The 13,545-nt window shown below is 41.3% G+C and overlaps 1 protein-coding gene across 7 annotated transcripts in view; it reads left to right on the forward strand.

The window, feature by feature from the left end:
- Positions 1-13,545, forward strand: part of ehbp1 (EH domain binding protein 1) — a 160,362-nt gene that overhangs the window by 24,977 nt on the left and 121,840 nt on the right. For all 7 annotated transcript variants that reach the window (XM_039783401.1, XM_039783405.1, XM_039783406.1 and 4 more), the window contains exon 5: positions 5,254-5,307. In XM_039783401.1, the coding sequence (XP_039639335.1) occupies positions 5,254-5,307 (54 nt within the window). The remainder of the gene's footprint in view (positions 1-5,253; positions 5,308-13,545) is intronic.

Here is a 13,545-nt window from a genome sequence, read left to right on the forward strand (position 1 = left end):
CCAGACAGGGAGGGTCTAACAAAAATATGCTGTTGGTTGTATTATGGTAAAGGTATAGGCTCCAGCGCTTGAGCCATATTAGGGACTAAAAGTAAGGCTATTGCTACTTCTGCTGCAACGATTTTGACCATCTGTCTTACGAGTCCTCCGACTTTATAGACGATACTGAATTGTTTGAGTACCCCTTTTGATATAAAAAATATTGCTTAATGCCGTTTTTAACCTGTAAAAGTCAACTCAAAAAAAAAAAATTCTAATTTCTGCACTGTCGACTGAAGGTTAAAGCAACGATTTAAAGATGCTGTCATGACGTTCTGCAGTGAAAACAGCTGAGCTCAGCAGTATTGCTGCTTGTACCTCAGGGAGATGTACACCAGCAGAGAGCCTTAGCTGAACTTTGCAGATGGCATGAAAATACTGAAATTAATATGTAACTTAACTGGGCAACGTTCTGACTGCTCTTTCTGTAGCCTGAATCAGTCATAACAGACACGATGTTCAGAAAGCAAAGTGGGCACTAAATACCAGCCAATCGTCAGTGAAGCACTTGGCTTGTGAATTTTTACACATATATATTTTCAAAACTAGTTGAAGCTTTATATGACCTTGTTCATTTTAGCATGGTACCAATGGCAATATGTTTTCAAAAAAGGTTGTCTACTGTCACTGACGAACAGTTTGTTTACCATCAGCACGAAAACACTGCAGACAACACCATGAACTGAGATGTCTGGCTCTGTTGGCTTTTAGAAGTAGTTTGTGTGTCAGTGAAAATAATGGAAGGATGAGGCCGCTGTATGACTTGCTGTGTGTGTGTCTTTGTGTCCATGTGGGTGTTGTGTTTGACTGTTGTGCCAGACTGCAGGAATATTGATTTCCTGGGGTGTGTCACAGGCGCAGTCAGACAAAAAGGCTGTCAGTGCATGTGTTTACTTGTGTGTAGGTGTAGTAGAGGGGCTGCAACAAACGCTTATACTCAGTATTGGGTTTATTGATTAATCATTTTGTCTGAAAGGCAAAAAGTATTAACAGTATCAGCAATAGTAAACGTAAATGCCTATCTCATATTACCAGAGCCCAAAATGATGTATTAGAATCAGGGTTCGTACGGGGGCTTGAAATCCTTGAAGATGCTTGAATTTTGATGTTGTGTTTTCAAGCTTTGAAAAGTGCTTACATTTTGGATAAAATGCTTGAAATTGTAACTGTATTTCTTTCACGACAAATACCTATCTGACTGAATAGTTTGTTAATTAAATGGAGAAATAAAATGTAGGTGAGCTTAAAATGAAACCTGCTCGCTTGTGCATGTGTGACTGCGATAGAGCTGGGCAATATATTGATATTATATCGATATCGTGATATCAGACTTGATATCGTCTTAGATATTGTAATATGGCATAAGTGTTGTCTTTTCCTGGTTTTAAAGGCTGCATTACAGTAAAGTGATGTCATTTTCTGAACTTACCAGACTGTTGTAACTGTTCTATTGTTTGCCTTTACCCATTTAGTCATTATAGATTCTGATTCTGATGATTATTTATCAAAAATTTCATTGTGTAAATATTTTGTGAAAGCACCAATAGTCAACACTACAATATCGCTGCAGTATCGATATCAAGGTATTTGGTCAAAAATATCGTGATATTTGATTTTGTCCATATCGCCCAGCCCTACACCGCGATCTGCCAGTCTGTTATGTGACTCCGCCCCCTGTACAAGTCCTATCCCCTGACCAATCGGCTATCCTAACCTTAACCACTCGAGGTAAAATGCCTAACCCCAACCAATCGAGCTGCTTCGTAGGGCGGGTCTTGGCGTGGCCATAGTGGGATTCGTAATATCGCCGGCAGTTTGTCGTTTCAATGAACGTTGGCTGAAAAAAAAAAAAAAAAAACCGAAGGGGGGGGGTGGAAGAAAACTCTTCGAAGTCACATGAAGGGAAAGACTTAAGCCCTATTCGCCCGCGGGATAAGTATTACCTGGGGACCTCTTGTAGTTTATAAATTACCCCCACCACGTCTGTATTTCGTCTGGCGCATTACACCGGGATAACTGAAGTCTGTATTTTACTCAAATTTACAGACATTATCCCCGGATATGATGTCAAAACTTTTCACTTATAATTGACAACGCAGCCAGTTAGACCCCAAATCACAGAGATGCCGATTCGCACGGGACTAATATTATCACAGGACCTCCGTTTTCGGCGAAATATGGTAGGTCATTTGCGGGGGAATTATTACTTTACAAATTACAGACATGACCGATTCGCACGGGATTAAGATCACAGACAACCTCCGCGATTATTACAAATGACTGGAGGTCACCAGGTAATACTTATCCCGTGCGAATAGGGCTTTAGACTTTTCAAGTTAGCCAACTGAAGTAGCCTACTGTACACATTTGTTTACGCTAGTAACTGCTAGCTAGGAATTTGCAGGCTAAGTGACTGAGAGTACTTGGTGTGATAATGTAATGTTAGTGTAACCGAGGGTTTCTTATACTGTCTAGACTCAGGTTTGGCTGTAAAATAAAGACACGGGCTTCCACTGCCGGAACCAAGATGGCACTGCACGTCTCACTTTATTCAACCCCGACACAGTCAAACGTCAGAAAATACAACACTTTATCCACTTCCGTTTTTCCCGTCAAAATAAAAGCTCTGTTTACTGTAACTTCCTCTTAAGCCTCAAATGAGAGGTTACACAATACAATACCTTACATTAGTATTGAATGTCCATTATGGCACGTTCATTTGTGGAATATGCAGTGAACATAGCCAAAGTTACATCACCGTAACTGTAACGTTAACTACCCGCAAATTAAAACCTGCGAATGTTAGCCCAGTGCATAACAACAATTGTTGATTGCTGAACAGAAATCGTGTCAGATGGAGTGTCATACAACGATACAAGTAGCCTACTGTAAGGTTGAGGATGGCCTTATGCAATATTTGCACTGCTCTATTCCAGTAGATACATGTATATGTCTAGGCAAGGAAATACATTTTTTTTTCTTGACCAACTGCCACTTTGCCATGATGTGTCTCTCTCATAGACAGTATATAAGAGTGGACCAACAGATCCCGTTGCTCTGGACGGAGACCAGTGAAGGCTATTAGAAGCACTTTTCCGGTGATCTCTTGCTTTACTGCGCAGCCTCCAACTGAGAGAGACAACGTAAATGTGACGTGAGCAACGTGTCTGAAAGTTTGAAGTCTTCTGGTAGCTGTGCCAAGAGAAATCTCAATCATTCCCAATCTTACAGAGATGAGAGCCTAGGTATATGTAAGGAGATAACATGGACACAGGCTAATTATTGCTAACTAAAATGCTAGTTAACATCAGTAATTAAACCTTAACAGCTCATGTAAGTCCAAACTGCATGCAAGCTTCTCCTGTACTATACGGTAATTCCTCTACTGTGCGACAGTAAGTCACTTGGTTATGACACAATTGTTAGCCTATTTTTACAAAAAACGTCTGCTATGGAGCCATAACGTGAGGTACAAGGTAATGGAGCCTTTTATACATTCTCGTGTTTCTTTAGAAATAAACAATGGACAAATAGTCTTTAAACGCTTCAGATGTAAAGTTATTTGCATTTGAATGGCAGTCAATGGAATGCCAACGGTGGGTGATCACTTGTTAGCATCAAAATGGCGCCATAGGAGCTACGCATTCCAGACGCTCGCTTACCCCCTTGGTCTCTCTCATGGGTGGGCCAAATTCTCTGGGCGGGCAAAGCAGAGAAAGGGGAGGTAACCTTGCTCCTTATGACCTCATAAGGAGAAGATTCCAGATCGGCCCATCTGAGCTTTCATTTTCTCAAAGGCAGAGCAGGATACCCAGGGCTCGGTTTACACCTATCGCCATTTCTAGTCACTGGGGGACCATAGGCAGGCTGGTGGAACGCGTATTAATGTTGAAAAAACTCATAAAGTGAAATTTTCATGCCATGGGACCTTTTTAATGTGATAAAAACCGTAAATAATTTTGACTATGTATTGGTATGTATTTTACGGTGGTGTAAGGTGCTGGAAAAATCTTTAAAATTGACCTTGAAAGTGCTTGAAAAGTGCTTGAATTTGACCTTGGAAAAAGGTGTACAAACCCTGTAGAATATCTCATTTTGATGGTTAACCTCAAGGTATTTGATTTCTGATAATGAAATGCACCAATTTTAAGAAGCTATATCTGGGGAAAGATTTGTTTTTATAATTGATTTGTCATTTTAGCTTTCCATTGACAAACTATTTGATTGTTTTGAATTGTTGCATGCTTTACTGTGCATCTTTGTGTGTGCACTGGTTTATTTGTGCATTGTTTTTGTGAATAAGCGTGTGTGTGTGTGTGTGTGAAAGGATGGGGGTTGATTAGGTTAGTGCATGTCTTTGTGTGTCCAGCAGTGATTTGTGGTTGTGTGTATGTGCTCCTGGAGGGCAGTGAAGGCCACAGTAGTACAAGGCTGCCTGCTGTCTTGGTGCCTCCATTACTGTCTCCTCTCATCACCTCACAGCTAAACAGGCAGAAAGCAAGACAAGACAGAGACACGAGTACAGTATATCAGCAGAGGGGCAAACTGGACCAGACAGAGGGAGAGAGAAACATCTATACTTTTGTATTTTTCTGTGTTCTCATGATTCCTGGACGTTTGGTGTTCTAGTGTTGTTTTTTTTCTTTTGGTTCAGTTTGAAGTTCACTTGCCCATTAACAGAAATCTACTTTACGATTAAAACACGTTTAAGACACAAATACGCATGCATAAGGAATGTCAGATTGGCCCAGCATATACATAATTCTAGTTTCATCTAGGTTCAACCAATATACTTGCATATACATAGATAGTCAGTGGTTGTCAGTAGCTCATTATGATGTATTTAAAAGTTACCTCATTAATTAAAAATATTCAACACATGTTTGAGAAGAGGAGGACAGACAGACCAGGTCAGTGGGTAAATGGAGTGAGAATGGAGAGTGTTGGCAAAACAGAGAAGCTGTCACTCATAAACCGAGTTTTCTGTGTTGCAGCTTTTTGTGTTGTCTTGCAGTCTTCTGTTCAGTTATGACCAAAATGAAATCATCAGTTAATGAAATGAATTGCTTCAAGATTGCGTTATTGAGTGTTGCTTAAGACGGGTTGCGTAATCATTTCTGAAGTGTAGTTTTGATGTTGTATCAAATGACCATACTTTGGCCTAATATACCGTATATTGTGTACTTAAGCATTTCTATTTACATTGTCTTTCAGGACCCCCATGCGGAGGAGTTTGAAGACAAAGAGTGGACGTTTGTTATTGAAAATGTGAGTACTCTCTTTTTTCTTTAACCTTATGGGGGGAAGGGGTACCTTATGATTGGGTACCTTGCTGAAAAGTACCTGGATTGTCATTTACAATGACTGGTGATGACAAATTTAAAGTACAACAACACAAACACACAATTCCTCATTCTCTACTATTTATCTTAAATCCTCTTTGCATTACAAATGCAGGTTCTGCCCTCATGTGGTCAGCCTATGTTATTACATGCTTCTCAGCTCAGATTAGACCACAAGAGCTGACTTGCATCACGTTGGCATACAGTGTGTGTGTGTGTGTGTGTGTGTGTGTGTGTGTGTGTGTGTGTGTGTGTGTGTGTGTGTGTGTGTGTGTGTGTGTGTGTGTGTGTGTGTGTGTGTGTGTGTGTGTGTGTGTGTGTGTGTGTGTGTGTGTGTGTGTGTGTGTGTTCACATGTGCTTGTGTAATATAAAGTTGTAACTTAACTACCAATAAGGGTTGGCAGCAGTTATGTATGCATTTTTTTCCTCATTTATTAATTTGTTCAACTGTCGTTTTTCTTACTCTTGTTTGTTCTTTTGTCATAAGGAAATAATGACTAACTGCATGATTGTCCATGTCATCCAGTGTAACATTAAACTAGGAATCACGGTGTACTACCAAACACAGGAAAAGTGGATAAGTGAGAGTAATTGATTTAGCAATTTTTGGAAAGTGGGAGGGATGGTTGGAGGGAAGCGGGAGGGGAATAGAGGAAAAGAGAGAGAGGAAAGGGAAGACTATTTCAACATGTACCAGTGGCCAGGAAACTGGAAACTTTTCACTGTTCACAAGTGATTGCTGTGTTTTATACATCTACTGGAGCCTGTTCTGTGAAATGGTGTGCCTAAGCAATGCAGACATGTTGGACAAATTAGGCCTTTGTACCAGCACATTGGCCTTACTTGTTTTAGCCTTTAGTAGAAATAGATACTAAAAAACCTACGTCTAATGGGTTTTGTAATGTGGTGTCTCTTGTGGTGTGGACACATTAAGCCGATTATCGGCCGTTGGACAGTCTGGCGAGGTCAGTGATTCGAATCTGTTCGGTGTGTCCCGTGCCGTCATCAGTCTGGGGAGCTGTCGACGTTCATTTTGGCCGACTTGTCAGGTTCAGTCGGCGGCAGGGCAGTCGGGACTCTCCCGGAAATGGCAAGTGGAATGAGGTGACTAGAGTCTCTCAAAATGTGATGAAAATCTTTTAAACTGACCTTTGTTGAGCTGAAATGAAGACAGATTCAGCAACTGCATTGCCTATTTCTCGCTTAAAATGTTTTCAGAAACACGTTTCAGTGAACTATTTTAGTACAATATGAGATTGTATTCTGAACGGCCGCCATGACAGTCTGGCTTTGAATTTCCAGAGAAAACAAACCCATGTGATGCGTTCTTCCAATCAGCCAATGAAGTCTTTAGCATGTTTGTCGCATTTTATGCCAGTTTCATGTTTCTGAGAAAACTCCTGGAATAGTAAGAATTGAAGAATGTCAGTCCCCACCTGACTTAGTTTTTGCTGGCATGGAAGCTTTTTACAGTGTTTATAAAGTTATAGCTGTCTTACGTGTTTTAGTAACAGATTTTCTGCATTTTAAGGAAACGTTGTCACGTCAAACACACTGGCAGAAATTAATCTTTTCACACTTCTGAGAGTGACTAAGATGAACAAATAAATATTTAATGATGCCAAATTCCAAATTCTCCGATGTGTAAACTTTTTAACTCCTGAGAGAGGGGTGCGTCACAAGTGATCGACAAGAATAGACCCCCGATTCTCCTCAACTCTCTTTTTTTTTTCTTCTTTTTTTTTTTTTAAAGAATGTGGGAGAGCTCAGCTGGCTGCGTGCTTTGCCACTGTCACTTTCTGTACATGTCAAGCTCAAAGGAACGTCGGCAGAAAATGCTCTACCTTTCTCTCTTTGATAGAAAGCTGAGAAGACAAGCAGGTCAGCTGGTGTTCTCTGGCCAGAGCGTGGGAGAAAGCAAAAAGAGAACAAGAAAGGAAGAGAAAAAGACAAGTTTGTGGGTTTGCCTGTGTCTCTGCATACCTGACTAATGACAGAAAGATCAAAGCCACACCAGCCCCTTGACAGCAGGAATGGAGAGCACATAGGAGGGAGGGAGGGAGGGAGCAGAGGGAGAAGGCAACCTTATACTCTCACACACTCAGATGTACAGGGAGGGCAATGTTGAAATGATGGCAAAAGCAAAACTGAGAGAGAGACTAATGGTGGGATTTAAGGTTAAAGGTATTATGTTTGTTTATTTAGAAAATACTGTTTAGGGGGGTTAGGACACTTGGAGAGCGAAGACCTCAACACTCAAAAGTGTTTTAGTGCATCTCGCAAATTTAATGTTCTGACTTGAGCGGTTGTTCACGTGAATTTTTCCAGTCAGGAACTACATTTTTAGATTATTTCAAATACCACATGAATACAGCACAAATGCCCTATCTCACAATGTAAACGAACGTGAAAAATAATTACCATAGTGTAGAGGTGTACATTGAGGTTTTTTCCCCCTCTTTTAAATTTTTTTTTTTTAATTTTTATTCATTTAAATTCAAACGCTAACATTAACATAAACGCCCCCTTTTTAAAACCCAATTACACTATTTTTCCGTAACACATTATACTAAAAGATTACATGTAACTTCATCCACGTGGACTAATTCATCTGAGTTCTGATACTACTATAGTGTGTTGTTTTGTCCTGGTTTTTAATGTTGCATTTGTATTCTACTTTAAGGAAATCTTCCCAGAAAGTACACCTGCATTTACACCAGCTTTTATATAAGGGCCACAAAACTCTTGAGATATATTTGTTTTCGCTGTTACTTTTAGTGTGCGACAGAGACAGACAATGTCTTATACAGTACATATTTCCAGGTGTGATGTACAGTAACGACAGTAAAGCTACTATTGCTATTCTATTATTTACTAAACTTCATAAGTAATGTTTTGGGCATGACTCATTTCATGCATGCAACTTGCAGAAAGCAAAGTCCAGTGTGCCTTTCAGTTTATAAGATGTGTAATTATAATTGAATTGTGCTGCTGGTTCCTAGCTTCTAAAAATGAACAGAGCATGTGAGCATGAAATTAAGGAACTATATAAATTGACCACAAGAGGGCAGTCTACCCTAAGATCTGTGAAAGCCCTTTTTCAAGCATTCACAGATAAAACTGTTGGATAACTTGAGTGGTTGTTTGCATATGTGTGTCAATGGGAAAGGTATCTTTGTGTAGCTGGATGTGCCTGTATGTCTGTGTTGACAGTATCCAAACATACTATATGTCTGATCATATTTTTTTCTGACTTTGCATGTGTATGCTTGCGTGTATAGACAGCTCAGATCCCCCCACCTTTCAGGTATCTAAGCTAATATAAAGTCAGGAGGGATGAATGAATGCGGTACTGAGTGCTGCTCCGTGCAGGAGGAACAGAAGAAGAGGAGAGGTGAGTTCTCCTGACCCCTCATCAGACGGCGGAGGAAAAAGGGGAAGAATATGCCATTGTGCCCGAGCGCCGGAGATGATGAAATTCAAGATCCCCGCGCTGTGGCTTCGTCTTAATCTGGGGGCCCAACCTCGCACTAGGCTAATCCCTCCCCGTCGAATTACTGGCCCTGGTTTGATTGTATTTTGTCATTGAAAATGGCAGTGTCAAACACTACCTTTTTCTCTCCTCTATTTGTTCGTCTGCCAAGGCGAATCGCATAATCAAAAGCTGGAGAGGGAGAGAACAGAGAAGAGAAAGCGATGGAGAGAGAGAGGTGGCAGGCTGAAAATGGCTGCACAGTAGTATCTCTAAATTGCATGCTACCCTTGCCTTTCACCCTTATTCAAATAGGCGCGTATTATCAAAAAGGTGGGCAAATTGAGAGTCAAAAGATTGGACGGCTGTATTTGAAGGCATTGTACTGACAGGCTCTTTTGTGTGTGTGTATGTGCATGGGGGGTTACTATGTGTATGTATGTCTGTGTATTCTCTGCGTTTGCATATCAGCCAAAGCTGGAGATGGTAGACCAACTTCCCTCATCTTCAAAGCTTTGCGGGAGGATTTAAATACCCCCCCCCACACACACACACGCACACACGCACACACGCACGCACGCACGCACGCGGCTGTGGTATTTAAAGTGAGAAGCTATCATGTCTGAATACATTGAATATACAGTGATACACACTTCAAGGCCCACTCTCTGCTATTCCCATCTCTCTCCCAAGTCACACTTCACCTTTTTTCACTCACATTACATCAATGTCACTCAGAAAAGAAGGAATTTCCAAATCTATGGCTGCTCTGCCAAATCACTGCTTACACTGTTTGACAGCCTGTCTGCTGCATGTTTCCACATTTTAAATATTGGTTTTGAAATTGCCACTTTAAGGATTCGTGGCTTTTAATTTTTCTTTTAAAACTTTAAACCTACACAATCATTGCATAAAGGGCGACTGTGTTTTTCTGCTCCATAAAGGGAAAAACATTTTCCACAAATACTGTAGAAGACTTATCTTTTCTAGAACGTGTGCTAAGTTTTAACGTAATGTTTTGACAGCCAAAGGAAGGATGTGTGGACAACTGTCCGTTTCAATACAGCATGTACAGAACAATGATTGACTTTCATTTTTTATCGTGATTTATGGAAATGTTTCTGTCACCCCTTCGGCCATGTTGTTCCTGCTTTCTTTTCCCGTCTCTATCTCTTTTCCTCTGTCTCTTTCTCCCTTTCAGTCCTCTCGTCAAGGTGATGTCCTGTCTATTGTGGACAACATCCAACTCCATTAAGGCCTTTTCCACGCCACATTTCTCCCACTTACGCACACTCATACAGTCACACACTGTCACATGCCATCTCACTGCACACACAGTGAAAAACCATGACACCCAACCACTCTCTCATTCACACAGGCCAACCTACCTCCATCACCTTTACACGCACACCCTCTCTCTGTATTGTACCCACAGCCATGGTGTACACCCCCCCTTCCCCTCTCTCTGTCTGGAACACATTACGTAGGCCACTGGCTTGTGAGCGCTGACTGGGCCTCGGGGAAGAAAAACACAATTATTTTAGCCCTTGGCTATTCACGCAAAGGTGACAAAAGCTGGTATGAAGTATGAAATCCCAAAAGTTTCTCCCGTGCCGAGGCTGACAAATTGGGATTAATTTGCGCTCGTGTGCACGCATGTGTCTCCAAAGTTTTCACCTTTACTCATTTCCCAATTCTTAAATAGTTTGGAGAACTCAAAAGGCCTAATTTATTGTGTTAGAAAGAAGAGCGTGTGTGTTCACTCGTGTTGGTTGTGTTTGCTCACAGTGTTCATTTTTAATAATATATGCTTCATAGTTAAAAGCTGGAGGAATATAAATTAGTATGTGTGTGTCACAGGAGGGAGGCGGGGGGATTCTTAGTATGGGATCACACATTCACACATGCTTTCCAAATTAATTTAATCTAATTAATCGCCCTGAAGAGAGGCAACAGATGCTGGTGATTACCCCCCATGCCTGGACCCCTCCTTTCACGGGCATATTCACACAACCACAAACGCACAGTATGATCGCACTAGAGGCGCACACACATAACTATTACAACTCTAAATGTTGCCATTTTCTGCCACTAAATACAGCTAAAATGTTTTATTTTTGTTCGTTGAAGCACATACTGTATTATGGGTTGAATAGGAAAATGAAGACACACATTATAGAGCAAATTACTCTACAGAATTAAGCTTCCAGCAAAAATGTGTTTGTGTCTTTGGTGAGAAACTGCACCTGTGTCTAGAGAGCTATGTATCTGGGTGTGTGTCCAGTCAGTCAGCTTTAGGGTGCTGTGTGTGTGTGTGTGTGTGTGTGTGTGTGTGTGTGTGTGTGTGTGTGTGTGTGTGTGTGTGTGTGTGTGTGTGTGTGTGTGTGTGTGTGTGTGTGTGTGTGTGTGTGTGTGTGTGTGTGTGTGTGTGTGTGTGTGTGTGTGTGTGTGTGTGTTACTGGGTTGTAGGTGGCTGTGGAGGCCGGGTGGTCCCTCCTGTCGCCCTAATAGGCTTACTGGCCCCCTAATCCACACCACCCCATCACATGGCTGTCTGCTGACTAACTGCTACCACCACCATGAGGTGTGTGTGTCTAAATACGTCTCTGTGCAGGTGTCTTATTTGTGTGTGACCGTATCTGTGTCTGAGCATGTGTGGGGTGGTGTCCATTTGAGAGACCGTGTATTTGTATTCTTTATTTAGTGTGTGAGCATAAGGATTTGTAAAATAAACACAATCGATTAGACAATAATCCATTTTAAAATAAATATCTTTGGGATTTGGACTACTGGCCAGACAAAAAAACCCAAAAACGAATGACCTAAACTTGTGTTGGGGCATTTGAATAATTCTCTTATATTTTATACATTACAAAGATGAATTGGCTAAATGAAAAATCATCATATCAATATTGCCCTTTTTCGCAGCTGTACCTTGTATTTATGTTTGTTTTAGCACAACTGCTCTGTACAGCTTTTGGCACACAAACGCTTGCGGGCACCATATCTTCTGTGTGTGTGTGTGTGTGTGTGTGTGTGTGTGTGTGTGTGTGTGTGTGTGTGTGTGTGTGTGTGTGTGTGTGTGTGTGTGTGTGTGTGTGTGTGTGTGTGTGTGTGTGTGTGTGTGTGTGTGTGTGTGTGTGTGTGTGTGTGTGTGTGTGTGTGTGTGTGTGTGTGTGTGTGTGTGTGTGTGCTTACATGCATTTGTTTGTTAATTAACTGATTAATCTGTTGCCCCTGATGATGTGGGGCTTTGCTTCTGTGCTTACGTCATCTTTTTGTGTGTGTGTGTGTGTGTGTGTGTGTGTGTGTGTGTGTGGCTTTGGATTTAGTTTCTCTTTGTATTGTTCTGTCTGCTTAACTGTTTTATCTTTGCTCTGTTTATTCTAATGTCTCTCGTCCTTGTGTTCTTGTATGCCCCCTGCATGCTAATGTTGGTGTGAGAGACCTATGTTTGCATTATGTGTGTGCCACGTGCATACCGTCTGTGACTGTCCTTATGTTTGCATGTGTGACTTTGTATTTGTGAGTTGTGTGAGCGTGCGTGTCTTGTCCCACTGGTCCAGGTTGTGACCTCTGCTTTCATCTCCTTAGTCTGAGGCTCCTGCAGCCCGCTGCGCTCCGCTCCCAGCCAACAACGCAGCAGATGTCACCAGACACTGCCGAAAACACACACAGTACACCGTCTCATACACACAGTGTCTCTCTTTCAATATACACACAGGCACATATAAAGGCTCATGGCGTGTGTTCACATACAGCATGTGTGTGTGTGTGTGTATGTGTGTATATGTATGTGTATATATATATATATATATATATATATATATATATATATATATATAAAAACTCACACACAGACACACTTGTTCCCTTTCATACACAGACGTATATAGTAGACACATTTCTAGCCCATACACAGACATGCAGAGTCTAAACCAGCATTTCTTTTGCCTCATACAGTGTGACGTTTGACCTCAAAATAAACATCAAAACATCCGTATTCCCACATTTGTGACCTTCACATGATAGACCTAACAACCTAAGTTGGTGGGTGTGTTTTTTTTATTTTTTTTTAAGATTATTTTTTGGGCATTTTTAGTCCTTTATTGACAGGACATCTGAAGAAATGAAAGGGGAGAGAGAGGGGGGAATGACATGCAGCAAAGGGCCGCAGGTCGGAGTCGAACCCAGGCCCGCTGCGTCGAGGAGTAAATCTCTATATATGGGCGCCCGCTCTACCAACTGAACTATCCAGGCTCCCGGTCTGTGTGTTTTGACTCAAAATGTTGACGTTACAAACTGCAGATCATACCATGTGTTCAATATTTTGGCAAAACAAATGGATGATAATGCATCTCACTACTGTAAAATATACACTTGACTCATAAAAAAGGGGGAGTGCTACTGTTAACAGGCCTAAACAAGGTGAGATATTCTGAATGGTTGGCCAAAAGAGTGGAATGCATCATGTTTAGGTGGAAAGACCTAACTGCTGACAGTTGACTGCTAACAAGATTTGTTGTGTTCGTTGTGCACTGTAAGCTAATGCCGATTACTCTCTGTGCATCCAGATCTGTTTGTGTAACGGCATCCCTGCAAGTCACAGTCTTAAGCAGACACGACTTGTGTTTATTTCAGAGCAAGAGGCAAACAATGGTGAATGAAACTAATCACGGTGCTGTTTTAAT

This window comes from Perca fluviatilis, chromosome 19 (assembly GCF_010015445.1).
Source record: "Perca fluviatilis chromosome 19, GENO_Pfluv_1.0, whole genome shotgun sequence".
NCBI lineage: Eukaryota > Metazoa > Chordata > Actinopteri > Perciformes > Percidae > Perca > Perca fluviatilis.